Below are 23,780 nucleotides of genomic sequence, written 5' to 3'. Positions count from 1 at the left end.
TTTCTGAGTGTCAAATAAAGATGTTTAAATTTAAGGGAGTCTATTAGGCCTAATTTCAAGTCCCCAAAGTAAGCCCAAAACCTAAAGCCCATTCTTTTATCAAAAGGAAAAAATAAAGAAAAAGAAAAGAGACGAAACAAAAGCTTTAACCGTCCTTTCCCTTCAAACTCACTTTGTGATCCCTCTTTTACTTTGAAAAAAACAAAGTCCATACAAAGCCAAAACAGCCATTTTTAATTTTTTGCATGAACCTGGCACGTTTTGGTATTTTGCCAAGGAAACTTCCTACAAGAAAACAAAACTTACCTCACTATTCTCCATGTTTCCTCCACCTCCCCTTCTTGGCTCCCTCTCAATTCTCCACACAGAAATACACACTACACTCTCACTCACTCTCCCTAATTAACAAACAATTCACACACACTACACACACTCGACTCCTTCTTCCTCTCTCTCTCTCTCTCTCTCTCTCTCTCTCTCAAAATACACACACATACAAACACAAAAAACACACACCAGAACACACTACATAACACATACTAGTTTCGAAAAAAAAAAAGAAGAAAAAAAGAAAAGACTAAGGAAGAAGTAATGGGAAGGCTTTTCTAGGTTGGAAAGGCAAGAATCCTCCATCATCATCACTGCATGTCATATTCCTTTCCCATTCCTTTTTCACTCTTTACAACTTTAAATGTGTCAAGTGAGTTTCATAGAAAATTTCAATATTCGCATGTGAACTTATGATTTCGTGGCTTTTTCTTGTGAGTTTGTCGTTTGTTTGATTTCTACATATTGTGAGGTGTATTTTGATGTAAGATTTGTGAGCATTTCACCACCCCCATTCTTCTTCACAGTTGTGCCTCTTAGAAGGGGCTGAGAAATATCCATTAGCACCAATAATTTCAGGTGCTTTCCCTCTTTCCCACGATTCTGGGGAATAATCACCTTTTTAAAAATCCTCTCTATTTTCTTTCCAACCTCTCCAGAGACCTACGCCCACATTGGTGCATATTTGAATGCTTCCTCATCTTCCTCTATACCTTCTGTCCAGTTACTCAAAATTAGTAACTGGCTGTCTAAAATCCATGGTCCCCCACTGAGAATTCTCCTCCTGTACTCTTCTGCCGGTAATGAGAACTGGAAGAGGTTGGGACCAAGTTCCACTGCGGTGAGCCCTTCTGGGTAGCCCCATGCTGGTGTCACAAAGTTCCTTACCCTTGAAACATTTGTTAACTCATCTCCTCTTATTTTCCCAATTAAACTGCTCCTGCTCTCCTGAACACCACTATCAACATCCTCTAGATCTAAACAAGCCCCCCCTATTTCAGCACTTGACAACTTAAATTTTGCATGACACTCGCTAGTTTGCCTGCCATAATATTTACCGAGAGATTCTAGAGGGATTCTTTACTTCAATATTAATTATGAAGAGAAAGCTAGTAAGCCCAAAAAGAGGACGAGCACACTACTGTTTTCTCTAGGTAAATGCAGTTCTTGCTGGGCAAAGACAAGGAAATGAAAAAAACTAAGCTAAGGTCTATTCACACCTAACTAAAATGAAGAACAGAGAAGCAGAAAATGATGAAGAGAGCTTAATTTCTCGAGATACTTGACACGTCTTTAGCTTTATCAGCAATGGGTCGTCGCAACTCCACTCTACTTCATGGCAGCAGTTAATGAACTGTTTGTCCGAGATTTCCAGACTTACACCTGTGTTTGGTCTATTTAATGCTCCATTAAGTTCTGTCCTTAGCTTGGTTGTAAAGATGGTTCATACAACATTATTTTTGGGTAGTTGATTCATTGGGTGTCGGATCTGGAGTTCAGTGTTCGGTAGTTTTGAATTCATTGAATGTTTGAATTTAAGGGGATTTGTTGCCCATTAATCTCTGATATGTTCTTGGGTGTTTGAAGAACTTGAGAAAGTTTGAAACTCCCAGCCAAGAGGAGAAAAGGGTCTCTCTTGAAGAGAGAGAGAATGTCTGCCATAGAGAGAGAGAGCTGTCTGTTATAGGCTTTTTTTCTCACTTGTGCGATTTTTTTTTCCGTATTTTATATCCCTATCCTATATATGTTTCAATCATTTCACTTAAATTTGCATTTCATGTAGGAATCTGAAACTTAGATAGTTTACTTATTTGTTTAGATTAGAAAAGTCATCCTTTTATGTGAAAATGGACGATTATGGCTCTTTAATCCTAACACTCCATTAATCTTCTACAAAAAGAAAATTATATTATGAGTCTCAGTTTTTCGTATCTGTTATGTTGCATCCTTTTCTTTGGTGAGTTATATTTATATATGTGAGTAATGAATTTCATTTTTCGAGTCTCATTTTGCATAGTCGTGACCCCTTTAAGGGATCTTTTTAAGTTTCACAGTTCATTCACTGGTATTAATTAGATTTTGAAGGGATATTTTATCCTTCATAATATTCCCTTAGATTTTAGGTTCTGTATTGACGGAGGAGCGTTCGAATGCGATATATTCAAATGTTATTTTAAGAAAATTAAATTAAACCTCGCAACTAACTTTGATTAAGTGAGAAAGGGTGCCTAGGATTTAAGCGATTAGATTTTAACCTCCTTTTTCTCAACTATGACTCCAAACATTTTTCTTTTGTTTCAAAGATTATGAGTCATTTAACCAGGATTTTTTCCTTCATTCACCTTTTCAAACTACTTTTTACAGTGATTTGTTACATTCAAAATCAATACTAAGTGGCAACTTCTTTTTTTTTTCCTTAAAAAATTCTTTTTAAAGTATTTTTTTAGACCAAATTGTTGCATTTTTTGAAATCCCATTTTAGATACTTTTGTCTTTTTAACTATTCCTCTTTTGCTAACACAGGAAAATTAGATAGTATTATGCTGAGCATTTATGCTCTTACCATCTGGGTAGATGAAGAATGGGTAGATCCCAATCTTAGATGCTAGCGCATCAATGAACAATGTAGGACTGTTGTCCCTTTTGCTTGGACACTTGTTCAATTACGGTAAAGTTTTTTACGATGAAATATAAAACTAACGTTTCAACCAAAAAAAAAAAAACTATTCCTCTTTCAAAAACAAATTTCTATTTCCATTTTCAATCAAAAATGGGGCGCGACAACCATTCATAGTGGCATGCACACAAGAAAATAAATTCCAACCCACGTTTAATGATGTTGCAGTCATGCAGTTATAGACTTTGTACCATACACACATTGAGTTGCAGGATCTGAATTTCGTTATATTTGTCAGATCTGCTTTAGAATAGTACCATATTAATATGCATTTACATATAATTAATTCATATCTAAAGCCTCATACTGCACTTTCGAGCCACGACTAGTATTTAAGATTTAGCCAAACTTCATGTAGGACAAATTACATATGAATATGAACTTGGGGAATCAGACTCAAGATTAATATGATCAAAGCCATTGCTAAGGAGCAATTAACTGTATCATACATAGGATTTCTTTGTAGCTAGCATTTGGGACCAGCCCCACGAAGTAGGACATTCACAAATACAGTAGACAATTTTTTCTTCCCGTAAAAGAACATATTTACTGGATATTGTTGAGTAGAATCACATTCCATAGCTGGCTCTAAATATTCCCATGAACATGAAATTTGGTTGATTTTATAACTGTTACACCCAGGACCTAGAGATAGAAAAATAATAATATTAACTCTTTTTTTTAACCTATAAAAAAGGTACGGAAGTAAATGATAAAAATTTGACAATTATAGGTTGCAAATTTGAAGCAAGCCTTTTTGCTGGTAACAATAAAAATTAGGTTACGCGAATTGAATATCTTTGCATATCAGCTCACTCAAACGAGTATAATATTTAATGCAATTGAATTTTCAAAATCAACACAAGGACAGAACTTAGTAATTATTCATAAAGGGGGCTGGGGTTTCTTCTTGAATGGAAAAAAGAAAATGCAACTCGAGATAGCAGTTGGCTCTATAGCTTTACAAACTTTCGTCTTCTTCTTCTTCTTCCTCCTCTTTCTCTCACTTTTTGTGTCAATAAAAATATAGACCTCTACAAAATTTAGCAGGACAAGACAACCTTAAAGCTCACACAATGCTACTCTTAATTTATAAAGGATAGATAGGAACCTTTGTGTAAGTTGACTTATATGTTTGTGGATTTCAACATTTTCATCTGTGATCGTGATTTTCATATATAGCTAATGTTGTGCAAGAGCTTCAAAATGAGCTTCATATATAGCTAATATGTTTGTGATTTTCATCTATGATTCTTCATTTCAACACTGACTAAGGTTTGAAAGAGCTTCAAAATGACTCTCCCCAGACATTGGAGCAAATTACACCATAGGATTGACCTTAACCTTCCCCCTTCCATCTGGAAGACGAAATTACAATAAACAACTAGGTGCCACGAGATTCATCCACATCCAAAATATATGCTTGATGTCGGAGACGGCTTCTGCATCTAGCCCTTTTCCAGTCTTTGACCCTTGAGATTTACAGCAGACAACTACAAATTAATTTATTACGACAGTCACTAATTCTTGAGTACTAAGCTGCTTATCGAGCGGCAACGCTGACGACCTCAACCAACGAAAGAGAGAGACCTCACACTTTTTTCCCCTCGTAGTATTTGATTTGAGCTCTCCACATTTTATGGTTTGTTGCATCTTATTTATCCTGCTGCTTTTCTTCCTTTCCCTAATCCCTGCACACTATTATACAGCATATCAAAAGCTATATATACGCTACAAACATACAGAAGATTAGGAGTGCAAAATGCCACTCGTGCGCTGACTCTATATTCTAAAAGGCCACAGTCAAATATGTACACGTTCTTGCTGACCTTCAGGCAAAAAAAAAAAAAAAAAAAAACTTTACAATTACAAAATCTAAGCGCATTTCAGACAGGGTTTGCCAAGCTCTTCCCATAGCCGATACCAGCAGCACCAACAGCAGCATTCGCCGTCTTGCCTTTGCATGGCCCAGTGGTTTTCATTGCTTGACTGGCATATCTGCATCTAAGGCAAACATATTTCAAAGGAACAGCTTCAGAGTCCTGAATTCCGGTACACCTCGTGTGTTGCCATACACCGCAACTATCGCAAGCCAGCATTCTTTCTCCATCATCATCTTTTGCCCCACAATTGCAATCCACTGTCCACCTCTCGACGCCCCTTTCCATTCTATACTTGCTTAAACTACTTTTCCCGAAGCATTTTCCTCTCACTCTGACAAATTCAGCTGACCCTAGCAAGAGCTTTACCTGGGTAGAGTCAACTACACCGCCATAGCCAACCAGTTCTTCAGCTTGGTATCGTTTAAATAGCAAATATACGTCTTGGAAAGCCTTTGAAGCTTCAAGCTTGAGATCAGAAATGGTTGCATCGGAGGACAGAATCAGCAGCTCCGGAGGTGGATTTTTTGCATGTTCATCACTGTGTTCCATAAGATCCACCTCACACAGCAACTGAATTGCATAAGGTTTTGATGCCAGCAAGAATTTCTCGGGCTGGTAATCTTTAACAAACTGCTTGCAATCAAGAAGAGTTCTAGCAGAATCACATGCAACATCTCTTTTTGCCTGAGGAACATAAGATGCCATGGTCTGAGGGTGAAGCATCGCTTCATACAAATATCTGAGATCCCGCAGGAGATGTTCTTCAGATGGGTAATTTGATGCAGGGAAGCAATTCAATGTTTTATTTACAGTCGACGGTATATTTCCATGCTCAAGTCTGCAGAAAGAGAATCAATATTCATCTCACAAGCAAAATAGGAAGAAAGTAAATAACTTCATTTTCCATAACTTCAGCCACAAGCACTGGCCGCATTCCACGACAAGCATAAGAATGATCACTCACCTGAACTCCATAGCACCAGAATCAGGAATACGTCGGGCATTAACAACCAACCCTTCAGCTGCCTGTTTTCCCTTGAGTTCCTTGAGAACATAGTCCAGAAGCTCGGGAGGTCCAACTTTGCAAACAGCACCCCTCAGAGCACGCCAGCTCACCCAGTTGGGCCCCGTTACAGCTCTTAATACTCTAAACATTGCGTCCTCAACACGGGCAATGTCTTTGTTTGTCCATGCACACAAGGCTCTGGTGTCATAAGATTGATGCTTCTTGTAGGTAAAACCATCAACCCTTGAAGGAGACTTGTGCACATCATGGATCAAAGTCATCAAAAAACTAAACAAGTCTCTAATATTTACAAGCTCGCGCTCCGATAGGGACTGATAAAATGATATCAAATCCTGCAGACGAGTACGAGGTTTCCGTCCTTGTGATAAAAATGTGGACAGTGGCAGAGAAGAAAGGTTGTCAACAGCCATTCTATAGGCATCATATGTCAAGGCAAAACTACCAGCACCGAACTCATAACCCCAATCACCATACCATGGATGGCCATTGGTAACAGCATGAAGTAGCCGGAACTCTAAGCCATACTTCTTTGACACATCTGTCACACTAACCTTTCTGTTTGTGCACGGAAGAAGAGAGAAAGTTATTTACTTGTATGGCGTAGTTATATAATAATGAAACCCCATTACAGTGTCCACAGTTCACAAGAAGTCAAAGCCAACTGTCTATCTAGATCATGAATCACTAAATCAACCACAAGACTTCATAGATACTGAACTTGCAAAGAGAGACTGAATAACAATACTAATTACGGTACAGAACTTTCTACAGTCTGGCTCCTGACCTTACTCCAAGTATTTTACAAAGCCGGTCCCAGAAGTTCATGATATGACATCCAGAAAGCAGCCTGGAACCACTTTCCCTGCCATTGACTCTGAGAAGATGGCCAAAACCATTTGCATGTACAACGCCATGCAAAAGGTGAGTTGTGTCCTCTAGTTGGTTATATATCCAATCTTCAATATCTTCAGCCGTCATGACATGATTACATGACTTGCACCTGGGAGAACGAGATTACACCAATAAGAATACATCAGCATTGTTACCAAGCAGTAGTTGGTAAGTACAAAGAAGTCAAAGAATCACAAAATAGATTGTTAGCTTCATAACGATGCTAACATTGACATAGTCGCAACATGATCTTTGGCCCAAAACTTAAACAACAAGAAACACACATTGACATCAAACAAATTTCCAATACTTTTGAATGTCCTTCCAGACACACCATAACGCATCAAAGACATGGTTATATCGTTATCAATACATGCAACAACTTCAATACTTTTTAACCGTCTTTCCAAACCTTACCAACAAACAGTCAATAGTTCTTCCCAATTTTAACACGCCCACACGCCATAGAAATATCAAACACATGGTTACATAATCACGGTGCATCCCACTTGGCTATTACAACTTAGCTTTATTCAACAACCATGCAAGGAAACAATTCAATCATCACAATACCAAGTACGAAAACTAGCAGATTCTCACCTAGCTTCCGACAGGTGAAGAGTGTCGCTGCAGCCAGGACACGTTTTATTATAACCAGCTATTGAATTGCCATCTGCTTTGACTATAAAATGATATCTCTTCGTGCACACTGGATTAGAACTCCAACCTAACAAAAGGGGGGAAAAGGAAAGCCAAATAAATAACAGGAAAAATTAAAATATAGCCACCTCTCCTTTAATGACTTCTTTCCAGAATGTTTCCCACAAATAACATTGATTTATTGATGTTAAATATTTCCGTATGCAATGAGCTTCGTTTTCCTATTTCAGCCAAAATATAAGAAAATATCCAAAAACTATTTCTAACATGCTAAAACAAGGCAACACACTCTAATCCGCATTATTCTTAGCATGGTCATGCATGAATAATATTAAGAACAGCGTGACCCGGAAGCATAACTTGACGAGTCAACTCACCGACGACTCGACACTGGTCGCAATAGATAGATCTCGATCTAGAGACATCCTCCTCGACAACGTCAAGGCAAACTACGGCCGGCGACGGCGAGGATCCGTCGTTGTCAGCGACTGTGAAGTCTCCAACTCGGAAGAGTATCTGCCACGTCATCAGGTGAGGGAACAGCGACGAAGGAGGCGGCGACAAGGCATGTTTGGACAAAAAATTCCTAACGCAAGTTCTGAACGGCCCGGAAGCGGAGGACGCGGAGACCGTCGACGAATCCCCAGACGCCGCCGGAAAAGTAAGGAAGTCGTTCAGATCCGCAGTGACGCGCCTCTTCAACCGCTTCGCCGGCCGCCCATTCACCACCATACTTCCCTCCGTCGTGAGATCCCGGCGCGTGCCGAAAACTTCCAGATCTAGGCGCGTGAATTTAAAAACCGAAAACCTTCTAGAAGCTCCACTCTACAACTTACAGCCTACAAATCTCTACAACCGTCACGGATCTAAAAACACAATATATACATATAAACTCCGATCAGACGACGAATAGCTGATTAATCTGAAATAAATACGCCGGCGTCAGGTCAACCCCCCACCGGAAGAAAACAAGAAGATAAAAGGTTATTTTTGGAAGAAGGAGCTGGATAAGAATAAAAGAAGAACGTTGATCTGGCGGAGGCGGAAAAATTTTAGGGTTCCGGATGTTGAGGGCTTGAATGTTGGGGCTTTTTGGTACTTTCGGATTCCCTTTGAGGATTATTTATTAACAAAGAAAATAGAAAAAGAAAATAAAAAAGCAGAGTCGGTTTAAGGAAAGAAGCTAGTAGGAATTGTACGGGTGTAGGAATCTTAGTGGATAAGTTTAATTTAATATGGAAATTAAATAGAATTAAATTAGGTGTTGGATTTGGTCTAAATTGCTAAATTGACCTCGGGAAAGGGGAACTTTGTTCGGGAGGGAATTTCGAGGAAATTTCAAGGTCTTGCTGGGGACGGGGGGCAGTTGGAGGGGTAATGTTTGTAAATAAGGGTAGATCTAGGGGTGCAGTTGGAGGGGAGCGTTGGGAGTCGTGAGAGTGTATTTATATTTTGGGAAGGGGGCATGAATTTGGGTTTGAATTGGTCAACTGAAGAGTCCTGAAAAGGCGGGAGGATTGAATTCGTTTTCTTTCAGGGGAAGAATCGGGGTAGAATGGTCATTGTGAGTTTTGGCTTTTGTGCTTCCAAAAAGCCTCATGAAATAAAATGGAAAAGCATATGATTAATTTGCATGCTCATATATTACGGTGCGTTTCATAAAATTAAAATTTATAATTTATAATTTATAATTATTAAATTATTAAATTATTAAATATTAAATTTGATATATTTCACTATATATTATGTTAAATAATAAATAAATAATTTATCACTTTTTTTGAATCAACTTTTGCTTAAAAAATTTAATGTAAGTTAAATAAATTAGATGTTCTATTTTTAAATATTAAATTGAATTATCAAATAAGTTCTAGGTCTAGCTTCTTCTTTCTTTAAAAAAAAAAAAAAGACTAGATCCAGTTACATGACAACTTCAGAAAAAGGTTGAGCTGCGCGACCATATGTAAAATAAGTAGATTTTTAAAAATAAAAATATTAATTATACTTAACTTTTTATTAATCACACTCTCACTGTTTATTTTATCATATAATATAATAAAATGAAAATTATATGATAAAAATGATAATGAAAGTGGGATTACTAAGACTGGACTATAATTAATATTTCACTTTAAATTTTGAACAAATATTATAAAATTTCTGTACTGGCGACATAAAGATGATCCAAAAATATAGTATGATATACTACTGCTCTGTTTGGATGGGAGTGTTTTTTAAAAACTAATTTTTCAAATTTTTAAAAAGTACTCTAAAAGATAATCTAAAAATTAGTTTACATTTTTTTAAAATTTAAAAAAAAATCTCAAAATATATTTTAGAAACTCTTATACTCTTAAATATCCCAAAATATTTTCTGAAAATATTCCAAAATATAATCTAAAAACTCTGCTACAGCAAAATTTTTCAAAAACACCCCAAAAAACACATATTTAGGGGTTTTTGTTAGTTAATAAACATTTATTTGCTAATCAACATTTAGATTTTTGTAAAGACTTGAAGTACCAAATTAGTCTGACAAAAGGAGGATTAAATTTGTTTTTTCTTCTTCTTCTTTTTTTTTTTGAAGCACGGGATCTATTTTTGTTATTTTATATTTTGGCATTATGGCCACCAATATATTTTACTGGTCTTTTAATTTCGAGAAATAAATATTGGGATTTGATGATGAGTCAAATTAGCGAGCTTGACTCTCGGGACTCTTTTCATTTGGTTGGAGTTTTAAATGAAAAAATAGTTGGGTTTTTTTTTTTTTTTTTTTTTATCTAAAGCTGAGAAACTCAGACTTTTGAATTAATAAACCTAAATCCCCAAACAACCTTCAAAAGCCGGCAACTTTTGAAGGCGTCCAGGGGACTTATTAACCCAGACACCCAACCCCCCCATTACGATGTGGGATAGGAAACCCTGCTAAGAAGACAGTTGGGTTGACTAATTAGATTAAAAAGTTAGTACGCGTCAATTTCTCTTGTACCACATGTATAATAGTACACGGTTACCCGATTGTGGTTAAATTCTATTATTTAAACCAAGCCAAATAAACAAAACCGTGTCCATAGTTTTAGCAAAGAGATTTGTAGTGTTGCTTTATTTATTGGATTTGGCTCAGGAAATCGTTAAGATAATTTCAAGTGTTAATTTTCTAATAAAAATAAAATTTATATAAGAAAATATCTAAATACAAGAGGAGCAATAAATGTAAATTTACATATTCACACGACAAGATATGTACAATTTAGATGTTTCAATAAGTTTCCTAACGAGAAGTACTCGTTGGGAAAATCCTTATTGATTTAGGAATTAAAGTTAACTTCTAAAGTAATATTGAATACAAGTTAATATTATGTGTAAGCAATATGTGTAACTCGTGTTACTTTAATGTAGTTTATACATGTCTTAAAGATTAACATAATATTCTTTACATTTTAGTTTTTGTTTTATTAATTCCCTATGATTAACCCAAACCATTAAAATTTTAAAATTATAACTATTGCCTAAAATTAAAAGGGTTTTTTTAACAGGTGCTCTACGATGCCTATATGGCACTCATCAACACAAGTATATTCTATCCAACCTGCCATATATATACATACACTAACAATTATCTCTCTCTTGCATTTATACACTCTCCCTAATTAATCCCCATACATTTACACATTTTTCTTAATTAATCTTATATTTCTAAAATCTAATACCTCAAATACATCTTAATGGGTGCCATTAGACAAATCGAAATTAAAATGCTAAAAGGGTTAACCAATCTATTTGAACGAAATTAGTTGCTTTGGTTATTTGACCAAATATCATGCCCCGTTGAATACCCTTACATGTACCTATTCCCCAAGATGATGTAATGAATCAGAATTAATAAAAGGGGCCCAATAGTAAATAAAAAGGATTGAGGCAGTTGTATTGATTGTGAATTCAGTTGGGATTGGATAGTATGGTGACGTGGCCACTATAGTAATAGAATAACAACCAGAGATCCTTGCAATGACTATTAATAAGCCTTGCTGAAGAAGAATAGGGCTTTGTGTAGTTGATGAATAAAACTTTTCCCTTTTTCTCATCTCAGATTCTTCTTCATTTTCTCTTTCAAATTGATTCTTCATTACATTTGGTATCAGAGCTGGTGATCCTTGAATCTCCAGCTTAGAACCAATACAAGGCCGATGATAATGGCGGAAGGGACGAGGTTGAAATCCCTCAAAGAATAACTATGGAAACAGGATGCAAAAATCCAAGAAATTCTGGAACTTTCTATTTCGGAATGGAAATTTATAAAAGAAAGGATTGAAGTAGTAACATATGAAATGAAGAACCTCATGTCCACCATGAATTCCCAGTTCAACAATTTCCTGAAATTTGTTCGCAGCAACAAAGGAATTTTGGGAGCCCATCACCTTGAAAATGAAGGTGTTGGATATTTTATTAAAAATATCATTATTATTTTGAATTCATTCACATGCTTATTTTGAATTCAATTGCAATAAGTTACAAATTTTGAAATGAATTTTCAGTTATAAGAGCACCATTAAAAAGGGTAACCTATGAGATTTATGTATTGAATTCAAATGCAATAAGTTACAAAATTTAAAATGAATTTTCAGTTACAAGATCACCATTAAAAAGGATAACCTATGAGATTTATGTCTTGTTTTTGTAACCTATGTAATGATTAGATTTTAAGAATTTTATTTATTGAATTTTAACTAGTATACAATGCCCTAAACCTTTTCAAATTTTGTAACTGAAAAATATGACACATTTATTACATTTAATGGTGGCATTCCTATACTCCTAAAGCTTTAGCCTATAAATAGAGATCACTATCAACCAAGTTTGAGACACTTTTCTTGCTATCTTAAAAAAAATATCTTCCTCACTTCTATTGGGCATTAGTTAGGTGTTGAGAAGAGCTTTAGCTTCTCTAAATTGTGTAGATTTAGTAGAAGCAACAGCATAGGCTGGGCTGTTGTATCCCAGAGGCGAATCAACGTGCCATCAACCTTCTACACCGGGCACAATCCCGAGAGGGGCGCGAATCATCTTAAGAGAGCGACCTAATCCGCGCCTCACCTAGCCGAAATTACTTTATTTCTTTTCTTTGACTTTTGTTTTGCAGGTTGATCGTGCATATCAAGTTCTAAAGGAACAACAATTTAAGACGATTCGGAGTACCATGGAGGTTGCAAGCAATGTTGCAAACGCTACCACTATTGGATCTAGTGATCTCATCAAACCATTTCGCCTTAGTGGCCAACACTTCAAAAGGTGGGCCAAGAAAGTGATGTTCTATTTGAAGCTAATGAAGGTTGCCTGGGTCTTAGCCACAAAGAATCCAAAAAAGATAGACACCAGTTCCATGACTGATGAAGAAAGGGAGAATCATGCCAAACAACTTCAAAAATGGGAAATGATGAGGAAGATTGCAGAAATTATATCCTTAATTGTTTGTCTGATGAACTTTATGATTTTTATTCTTCATCTTATACTTCAGCAAAAAGAATTTGGAGAGCATTGCAACAAAAATATGATACTGAAGAAGCAGGCTCGAAAAAATATGCTTGTAGCCGTTATTTCAAGTTTCAAATGGTGGAAAACAAGTCAGTACTAGAGCAAGTTCAGGACTTGCAAATGATTGTCCATGAGATTGAATCTGAAGGAGTCAAAGTCGATCCACAAATGCAAGTTGCAGCCATCATTGACAAACTTCCAATATCATGGAAAGATTTTCAGAAAGGGCTACGTCATAAGCAACAAGAATTGACAATAGCAAATCTGATGGCAAGGTTGCGCATTGAAGAAGAAGATAGAAAACAGGACAAAGGTGAAGAGTTCAATGGGAGTACTAAGGTAAACTTCCTAACTTCTAGTGAGAATGTCTCTGACAGGTTGTCGAAGCCTGTGCAATAATAAAACCTGCTCAAACTAAAAATAATTTCTGTAGATAGCGGTAAGCAGGGTCGAATCTACAGGGACTGGGAGTAATTGTTTCTCTTCAAATTCACAGTGACAAAGGGGGGTGTTTTTTGTGTAGAAGGTGACACTCAAAGAAATCCAAATAAAATCTAAAAAACTACTAAAAATTAAATAACAAATTACTAAAATCAAACGAGTGATAATTAAGGATCTAGCCAAGGAAAAACTTCAGCAATGGTTCATCTAATTGATCATTGAAGCAAAGGCAATTCCCATTATTCATCAATAAATAGGTTATAACTACCAAACAAGCGATGACAGTCAACCCCTCCTTACTGTGTCGGTGATCAAGGTACGTCCGTTAATCACTACTCTAATTGAGAAATAATCCTAGGTACGCCCATAGAATTTAATTCCCCAATTGCCTTACGTATTAGAGGAGCCCTATTCTAACCAAACAACACACTACCAGGGTTATTTTAGATTAGCCCGCGTATTCCCCTGACACAAATCTAATCATGCCAGTTGTCACTATTTTAGAGCAATTAAACAATTACGGATTTAATGCCCTAATTGACAATAGATTACCCAATCAACTAGTTATTTGGATCCAAGACAATCAATTAATTAAATAACCATAAGCATAACAATCACGAAATGTGCGGATACCAATAAATAAAAGGAAAAGATTAAATTAAAACGATCTCACAATTTTAGGCGAACCAGAGCCTTCGTTGCTCCTTGACTAGAAGGGAAAAGTTAGTTCATACTTGATGAGCTAAACCCACCAGAAATTGTAAAGAGAGCTGCGGCCATCAATTCAGGAAATGCCCAACTTCAATCCGGTCAAAACAATAAAGCACAGTAAAGTTGCAGAGTACAATGGACTGTCCTTGCTTGTCGGCTCATCCGACGGAAGAAGAAAAAGAAAACACCTAAAAGCTACAAAGGGAAAAGTCAAGGCTGATCCTACTTTTTCCTCACATACGTGAGAATGGCTATTCCAGGCTAAGCCAAGTCAAAAATTGAAACTAGCTACAGGACGAAAAACTCAGCAAAAGCCAGCCCCCGCATCTGATCCTCTTTTTCTTCTTTTAATTGCGGCGGCTCACAGCAGGAAGAGAAGCCCTCCGTCCGTCATTCCTTTGCGAAATTTACCAAAATGGGCGTGACATCTCCTCTTCCAAAAGTGCCCCTGGGACAAGCTTTATCATCTGAAATCTTTTCCTGTCAATTTGGCATCTGTTATCATATTTTCGTTCTACTCCCTGAAGTATACGTAAATTAAGAAAAATGAGTAGAATCCAGCAATTAATCCACATCAAGTCAGGTAATAGGGAAAAATAATAATAAAATAAATAGATAAATTGCAGCCTATCAATTCCCCCCACACCTAAACCATGCTTGTCCTCAAGCATAAGACACCAAAATTCGATAATGGTCATTGCCCAATCTACCAAATTGCCAAGATATTCAAGAAAGAACCACATATCGGGCACTAGTAATTAAAATCCGAGAGGCATCCCCCCAGTTAGCCTATAAACCACAAACTCCTTCAATTTCCAAATTAACTAATCTAAGGAAAAGGAATGGCACGCAACATTTATCAGCTAATGGTCCAAATATTCACACAAGTCCCCATATTAAGTCCATAAACCAGCAAGCTCTCCTATTATTTATTCTCTTTTTTTTTCTTTTTGTTTTGTTCTTTTTTTTTTTTTTGTTTTACGTTTTTTCAAGCAATCATAATATTTGACACAAGAAGACTTAGTCTCTAGCTGCCGGAGCCTTTTGACGCGAACTCCAACATTTTTAGATGAACGAGCCCGGTTACTCAGCTTCTACCGCTATACGACCACGTACTCATAGAAAGTACCACCTTTTGACGCGAGAATCGACACTTTTAGGTGCAGATCCCCGGTTACTCAGTAGTGACTAATAGCGGAGTACAGTCCAGATTATTCACAGCCAAACAAAGCCAAAAACACGAAATACCAACACTAGCAACTAAGCATAGGGGCAGCTCGCCTCATTATTGCCAAACATGGAGAACTGGAGTCAATATTGGACCAGTTCACCTTAAAATGCCAACAGTCATTCCCAACGCCTAGAAAAGTTAACAAAGAAATCAAAAGAGCCAAGCAATCCGACATTCACCAAGGAGATATCTTGGATCCAACCACATCAACCCGATACATACTTATTTTAAAAACTTGGCAAAAGTAGAATTAGAGTCAATGAGCCAACATCCAATCAATTTTTTTCTCTTTTCTTTTTCTGTTTTTTTTTTCAGGAGAGATAAGCACAAAGAAGAAAGAAAGAAAATGAGCAACTAGAAATAAAACTAAAAACTAAAGAAAACTAAAAACACTAGCACCCCATTAGACCCCCCCACACCTATAGGACACATTGTCCTCAATGTGACAAATAACCAACAAAAGTGGGTGAGAGGACAACAACACTTCCCTGAAATCCGGTCAAAGAGGTGGGCGAGGTGGAGCTGGAGGAGGAAAGCCCGTATGATGCAGAAATTGCGCCAAATTCTGTGCTATGCCCGCTACATTGAGGTCGACGTTGAGCATTCGAGCCTCCAAATTCTGAACCCGCTCCCGGAGTTGTTGCCATTCAGTTGACCCATATGGTGGAGGTGGCGCAGAAGATGACGGCCCAGCGGTGTCCTCGGCCGACCCAGGGAATGAAGAGTGCCCCGCCTGCGTTGAAGGCCGTGCACCCGGAGCTCGAACTGGGCCTGGAGGGGTAAACTGGTGGAAACCATTGGGCAGGCGCTCGACGACTCCCATTTTCTCTAAGCAGTTCACGTCCAGGAGCTCCATCTCGAAAGCCAAATGTAAGTCGTGGTCCTCCAGACTAAGAACTCCCAACTGCGTCGCCAAGTGGGTAATGTAGGACCCAAGAATCAGAGGTTTGTTCTTCTTGGTCAAAACAGTCTTGAACTGTGCAGCCAACCAACACCCCAAGTTGACCTTGATATTGTTCTTCATACTCCAGAGGAAGAAAAACTCAGGTCGAGAGAGTATACCGGAGCTGTCCTTGCGCCCTGAGTAGCTGTAGGCTAAGAATCGCTGAACATAGCGGACACTAGGATCCTTAAGAAAGGAGCTCCTAGACCTAGAAGGGTCGTAGCGGTGTCGATCGACTGACATTTCCTCCCACACATCATGATATTGGGAGAGAAATAGCTCTATGTAATCACAGGCACTCTCCGCATACTCCCTAGTTTCAGCATACTCTCTCGTGATAAATCCAAATGCCAGATTGAACTGGGTAATGGAAAAGTTGAACTCCCTACCCATTAGATGGAAATGAATGACATTTGGTGTTTCAACGGTGTATCTCGTAGGCAACTCGAACTCAAAGGTGGAGTAAAACTCCCGAATCAGCTCAACAAAAGCAGGGCAGGAGATATCAAGATACGGGCACCACCCAATGGCGGTAAACATCTGATTGACCTCCTCACGTATACGCAGGGCAGTCATAGTGATTTTGTGACAAGATTTGCAGGGTATAATACGCCTCTCACAGACCTTAGCATATCTCTGCCGATCGGCGGGTCTGGTAAATGTTAAGTGCCATCCAAAGTGAGCAGGGGTATCTACCTGAGCACCCCTACCCCTACCCAAACGGGTTCGAACACTAGAAGAGGAGGGTAGGTTGGTAGGGGAGTTGACAGGAATAGAGGCTTGTGGAGGGGGTTGAGACTGAGAGGCCCTAGACCTAGAGGAGGATTTTGGTCTCACCATGTCTCCCACCAGTTAGCTCAAAGCAACAGAAGACCCAACAAGTATAGAAACCAGCAGAAGCAACTAGCAAAAGAAACTCAGCAAACAACAAAGCAAAAATCTCCCAGTAGGAACCCAACTAATAACAAACGAAAGAATTTTAGCAAGTAAAAATGCCCAATGCCCCACAGATGGCGAACCAACTGGTATGAGCTCAGTGACTATAGCAATGAAAGTAATCCCAACAAGTATGCCAGTCCACCGCAGTCAATAAGTAGCCCGACACAGTAAGGCTCCTACCAAATCAGCAATTCAACAAGTAATTAAACTGAATATTACCAATCTCAACAAGTAATGCACGCGGCCAGCCTCTCTAAAGCATCAAGAAAGTGCAGAAATAACTCAACTAAAATCCCAAAAGAAACCTCAGCGAATTATCCAGCAATTCAAGCAAAATAATGCCTAGCAATTCATAATGAGTCAACCAATGTCCACAAGCAACGTGAGGTTCAAAGTGTCCCCCAAAGTCAACAAACAATCACAGCAATTCAGCTCACCCAAAGTCCCAACAAATGGCTCCAGTTGGCCAATTAATTGCACAATTTAACACAACCCAAGAGAAATAGCAGTTCCAAGCAAAAATAGACCAACCAGTACCACTGGCGGAAATCACACAATTGAAGAAATAACCCCCAATAAGCAACGACACCACTATTAAGCAACCCCAACAATACTAAGCAATATTAAGAATTTGAGGAACAGCTTCCAAATACCTTCACCGTAGAGGGTAGCCAAACGAAATGGGATAGTAGCGGGGAAGGGCCGAGGGAGGCGCGCGGCTGGTGGCGAATCGAAGAGAGAAGGGCGTCGCGCGAGGGCTTCAGGTTACGGCGGCAGTGTAGCTTCGTGTGCAGAGCAGCTGGGTGGTGCGCGAAGAGCTGGAATTTGGGAGGCAGCCCGCGGCGGCGCGCAATGGGTGGAGGAGCAGAGCTGGGCAGCCGCGACAGAGCGGCGGTGGCTCGCAGTGTGGCCGCGGCTGGAGCGTGAGGGAAGTGGCGGCTGCGCCGGCCACTGGAGTCGCGGGCCTTTTCGAGGAGTTGCGGGCAGGAGTGGAAGGCGGCGGACGGGCTGGAAGTAGATGGCGGTGTCCGTGTGCAGAGCACGGCTGCTGGACGGAGGCTGCTGCGCGTACCCGTGGGCTTGTGGCCACGTGCGGAGGAAGTCGCGTGGGCGACGGTGGAGATTTAGCAGCGGCGGCGTCGATTGAGCTTCAGCAGCGAAGCAGATTTGGCGGAGGGTTGACGTCCGAGGGCGGCGAACGGATGTGGGGGGGCAGCGGGGCCGTGGGTGTGTGGCAGCGTGTGTGAGTTGGGCGGCGGGCAAAGGGAATCGGACAACAGAGAAGAAGAGGAAACAGGGGAGAAGAAAGAAAGAAAAGGGAAAGAAGAAGAAAGAAAGAAAGAAAGAAAAAGAAAGAAAAGAAAAGAAGAAAAAGAAAAAGAGAGAAATTGATTTTTTTTTCTTGTTTTTTTTTTAAAAAAAAATTTTGAAACTAAATCTACGGTGATAAGAAATGTTAATTTTTTTTTGTTTTTTATTTTTATTCTTTTCTTTTTCTTTTTTCTTTTTTTTTTGAATCCCTACCTTTCCCGCGAACGTGACGCGGGCACGTCATGAGGGCAAGAGAGCTCCCAGAAGTTTCTGATCGTGAGCTTCCTGCACATCACCACGCGGGCGCGTCATGAGGGCAAGAGAGCTCCCAGAAGTTTCTGAATTTTCTGATCGTGAGCTTCCTGCACATCACCACGCGGGCACGTCATGACTGAAGGGCACCTATAAATCAGCAAAAACGAAAACTGAAACCCAAAATCAATCGAATTCAAGTAGAACACATCTAAACTACCACACGAAATTGAACAAACAATTAAAAGGAACAATTGGGTTGCCTCCCAAGGAGCGCCTTTCTTTAATGTCTTTGGCTAGACATGGTAAAGTGTCACTGATCAAGACACGGTGGTGCGTCTAGATGTATTGTCTCCACTTCTCCATCTAAAAACTTTCGTAATAGTGTTTGAGACGGTGTCCATTCACCACAAACTTGTTGTCTGTCTTAGCACTTCGGATTTCAACTGCATCATATGAAAAAACGTGAGTAACAATAAAAGGTCCAATCCAACGGGAACGTAGCTTACCTGGGAATAACTTGAGCCTTGATTGGTATAGGAGGACCTTCTGACCAACTTCAAATGTTTTTCTTGAAATTTGTTGGTCATGAAATGTCCGGCTTCTCTCCTTATAAATTAATGCATTTTCGTAGGCTTCGTTCCGAATCTCCTCCAACTCTTGCAAATCCAACTTCCATTGGGTACCGGCCTCCTCTAGATTCATGTTGCATTGCTTTATTGCCCAAAAAGCCTTGTGCTCGAACTCTACTGGAAGGTGACAAGGCTTCCCAAATACCAACATGTACGGTGACATCCCTATAGGAGTCTTGTACGCCGTCCGATAGGCCCAAAGTGCGTCCTCCAACCGTTGACTCCAATCTTTCCTATCGGGGCGCACCATTTTCTCCAAGATGGATTTGATTTCCCGGTTCGATACCTCCGCTTGACCATTGGTCTGAGGGTGGTACGACGTTGAGACCCTGTGGAGTACACCATACTTGCGAAACAACGCAGCAATGGTTTTGTTGCAGAAGTGCGTTCCCCTATCACTGACAATAGCTCTTGGCATTCCAAATCGTACAAAAATATTAGTCCTGATAAAATCTGCAACTACTCTCGAATCATTAGTCCGAGTGGCCTTAGCCTCCACCCATTTAGACACATAATCAACTGCCAGCAAAATATACAGAAAACCAAATGAAGTAGGAAAAGGCCCCATGAAATCTATACCCCAAACATCAAAAATTTCAACAAAAATCAACGGGACTTGGGGCATTTGATCTCTACGGGCTATATTACCTACCCTTTGACAGCGATCACATGACTTACAAAACACATAAGCATCCTTAAACAATGAAGGCCAATAAAATCCACTTTCTAAAACCTTATGAGCAGTTCTCTTGGGTCCAAAATGACCTCCACAGGCAAAAGTATGAATAAAAACTAAAATCGATTGAAATTCCATTTCACTTACATATCTCCGCATCACTTGATCTGCACACCTCTTCCATAGGTACGGGTCGTCCCAGATAAAATACTTGGCGTCGCTCTTCAATTTATCCCTCTTCGACTTTGGCCAACCTGCAGGAAAACTACCAGTTACCAAATAATTGACCAGATCGGCATACCAAGGCAATTGAGAATTCAGAGAAAATAAATGCTCTTCAGGGAATGCATCCCTCAATGGTTCCTTATCCTCTCCAACGGGTATACGACTCAGATGGTCAGCTACTAAATTCTCTGAACCCCTTTTATCCCTTATTTTCATGTCAAATTCCTGTAGTAGCAATATCCACCTGATGAGCCTTGGCTTTGCATCTTTCTTGGTCATCAGGTACCTTAATGCTGCATGATCAGAAAATACAATCACTTTAGCACCTAACAGATATGACCTGAATTTTTCTAGAGCAAAAATAACTGCAAGCAGCTCCTTCTCAGTAGTGGAGTAATTCAACTGGGCCCCATTCAGGGCGCGGGATGCGTAATAGATGACGTGAGCTGCCTTTCCTACTCGCTGCCCCAATACAGCCCCTACAGCATGATCACTGGCATCGCACATGATCTCAAATGGTAGACTCCAGTCAGGAGGCTGGATGATTGGGGGTGAGGTCAACAACTCTTTCAACTTGTCGAAGGCTTTTTCACATTTGTCATTGAATTCGAAGGTCACCTCCTTTTGTAAGAGTTGGAACAACGGGACCCCAATTTTTGAAAAATCCTTGATGAACCTTCGATAAAAACCTGCATGACCAAGAAAAGAACGTACCTCCCGCACACTAGCGGGGTAAGGCAAAGCAGATATAATATCTATTTTAGCCCTGTCAACCTCGATGCCCTTAGATGATACAATATGACCCAGGACTATCCCGTACTCAACCATAAAATGACATTTTTCCCAATTAAGCACAAGATTAGTCTCTATACACCTTATCAGGATCAATTTCAGGTTATCTAGACATGTATCAAAACTATCACCATACACACTGAAATCATCCATGAAAACTTCAATTATTTTCTCCACATATTCAGAAAAAATACTTACCATACACCTCTGGAATGTTGCAGGTGCATTGCACAATCCGAATGGCATTCGTCTATAGGCAAAGGTCCCGAACGGGCACGTGAAGGTTGTCTTCTCTTGATCCTCTGGTGCAATTGCTATCTGAAAATATCCTGAAAATCCATCCAAAAAGCAATAGTAAGCCCTACAAGCTAGACGTTCAACCATCTGATCAATGAAAGGGAGAGGGAAATGGTCCTTTTTAGTGACGGCGTTTAGCCTACGGTAGTCTATACACTGCCTCCATCCAGTGGGTTTGCGCACTGGCACGAGCTCACCCGTTTGGTTAGCCTCTACCGTCACTCCTGCCTTCTTTGGGACTACCTGGACCGGGCTCACCCAAGGGCTATCTGATATTGCAAAAATAATCCCCACATCTAACAATTTCAAAATTTCCTTCTTCACCACCTCCATCATGAGTGGGTTAAGCCTCCTTTGAGCCTGTCGTACAGGTTTGGCATCCTCATCTAGTCTAATCCGGTGCATACAGATGGCCGGGCTGATTCCCTTAATGTCCGTAATTGTCCAACCTATCACCTCTTTATGCTCTCTAAGGACCCGGATCAGTTTCTCCTCCTGGGTTTTTGACAGTGCCGATGAGATAATCACCGGGAGTGTCTCATTATCACCCAGATATGCATATTTCAGGTGCTCTGGTAGAGGTTTCAACTCCAATACAGGTGCCTGTACCACAGATGGCAATACCCTCTGGTGAGGTTCGGGAGTAAAAATAGGTAAGACTTCATACCTTTTCGTGGTGGTCTGCAATGAGTGTAATGCACCTATTGTGCATTTTAGATCTTCACTCCACTCCACCTCAGGAGTTGTTTCCAACTCGAGGTGCTTGGTCAAAACTACCTCCAACTCATCCCTACCAACAGTTTCAAATACTTCCTGCACCGCAGGGTCAATAGCACTCACAGAGAAAACTGAGCTAAAGTTGGAGTTTGAGGGATATTTCATAGTATCAAAGATATTAAAATGCACAGTTTCCCCATCAAATTCCATGGATAAGGTACCCTTATTAACATCAATTTTTGTTTGTGCTGTGCTCAAAAAGGGTCTACCTAACAACAAAGGTGAGGGATCGGGGGAGTGATCATCATCCATATCAAGTACATAAAAATCAGCTGGAAACACCAAATCATTAACTTTCACCAACACATCTTCAACCAACCCATCAGGATATGCATTAGTGCGGTCAGCTAATTGAATGATTATTCCAGTTTCTTTTAATGGACCTAGCTTTAGAGAAGCATATATAGATTTAGGCATGACATTAATTGATGCTCCCAAGTCCAACATGGCCCTTCTAATCACAGTGTTCCCTATCCTACAGGGGATAGTAAACATACCTGGGTCCCCGCACTTGGGTGGAAGCTTTCTCTGCAGGACCGCTGACACATTCTCCCCAACAATAACCCGTTCATCTCCCCTCAATCGCCTTCGATTGACACACAAGTCCCTTAGGAATTTGACATATTTTGGTACTTGTTTGATTGCGTCTAACTGGGGGATATTTATCTCAACCTTGCGGAAAACCTCCAAAATCTCCTTTTCCTTATCCTGCTTTTTTGATTTTTCCAACCTGTTAGGAAAAGGAGGCGGGTTAGTTTTAGCTGTAATTATTGGGTCGGGAAGTACCTTTAGATCTGCACCATTGCTGTCCTCCCTTTCAAGCTCGTTTTCGATCTTTTCCTCATCTTTATCTTTAGGGATCACAGGTTCAGGCCCCTGAATTTCCTTCCCGCTCCTTAGGGTCATTGCGCTCACGTTCTTCGGATTTAATTCGGGTTGAGATGGCAATTTACCTTGGTTCTGGGAATCCAAACGGTTGATTGTTGTGGCCATTTGACTTATCTGATTCCTTATATCCTGCATTTCGGAGTCCGTCCTTTGCTGATTTTGCACCATGGTTGTCATCATTTGTTGATTTTGCGCCATGGTTGTCATCATTTGTTTCATCATCTCCTCCAAAGATGGACCAGAGCTTGGGGGCGGAGGTGGTCGGGATTGGTATTGCTGCTGGTACCCTGGTGGCTTATTTGGCACAAAGTTAGACTGCCTGTTCGGTGTAAAGTTGGGTTGCCTATTCCCTCCATAACTGAGGTTGGGATGATCTCTCCACCCGGGGTTGTAGGTGCTTGAGTAAGGGTCGTACTGCTTCCTTGGCGCGGGCGCGTGGTCAGCCATGTTCACCTACTCTGCAGTTTCTTCCTGAATCATTGGGCACATATCTGCAGAGTGACCTATACCAGTGTAAATCCCGCATACCCTGGCTTGTGATGCATTTCTCACAGCCTGTTGCCTAACGAACGCGGTCAACTCAGTTAGCTGCTGCTGCATGGAGGGTGTCTCTACCTCATTCACCCTGCGTATTGGACAATCCTCTCTCGTACCGAATTGTTGTG

The 23,780-nt window shown here is 39.9% G+C and overlaps 2 protein-coding genes across 2 annotated transcripts; both read right to left on the bottom strand.

Annotated features, from left to right (window-relative positions):
* Window positions 1-4,753: 4,753 nt before the first annotated feature.
* LOC113710441 (PHD finger protein At1g33420-like) lies at window positions 4,754-8,549 on the bottom strand. Its single transcript, XM_027233454.2, has 5 exons — window positions 7,843-8,549; window positions 7,406-7,532; window positions 6,699-6,914; window positions 5,852-6,469; window positions 4,754-5,725 (listed from the first exon to the last, which is right to left on the bottom strand). The coding sequence occupies exons 1-5, from the start codon at window positions 8,195-8,197 to the stop codon at window positions 4,891-4,893; spliced, it is 2,151 nt and encodes a 716-aa protein (XP_027089255.1). The 5' UTR covers window positions 8,198-8,549; the 3' UTR covers window positions 4,754-4,890.
* A 10,645-nt stretch (window positions 8,550-19,194) lies between these two features.
* On the bottom strand, window positions 19,195-23,562 carry LOC113709825 (uncharacterized). The gene is made up of 3 exons (XM_072065779.1): window positions 21,519-23,562; window positions 19,338-21,050; window positions 19,195-19,274 (listed from the first exon to the last, which is right to left on the bottom strand). The coding sequence occupies exons 1-3, from the start codon at window positions 23,560-23,562 to the stop codon at window positions 19,195-19,197; spliced, it is 3,837 nt and encodes a 1,278-aa protein (XP_071921880.1).
* Between the last annotated feature and the right edge of the window lie 218 nt (window positions 23,563-23,780).

This window comes from Coffea arabica, chromosome 9e, assembly GCF_036785885.1.
Source record: "Coffea arabica cultivar ET-39 chromosome 9e, Coffea Arabica ET-39 HiFi, whole genome shotgun sequence".
Lineage (NCBI taxonomy): Eukaryota > Viridiplantae > Streptophyta > Magnoliopsida > Gentianales > Rubiaceae > Coffea > Coffea arabica.
Note: the sequence above shows the minus strand (reverse complement) of the source record. Positions and strands in the feature narration are given on the sequence as shown.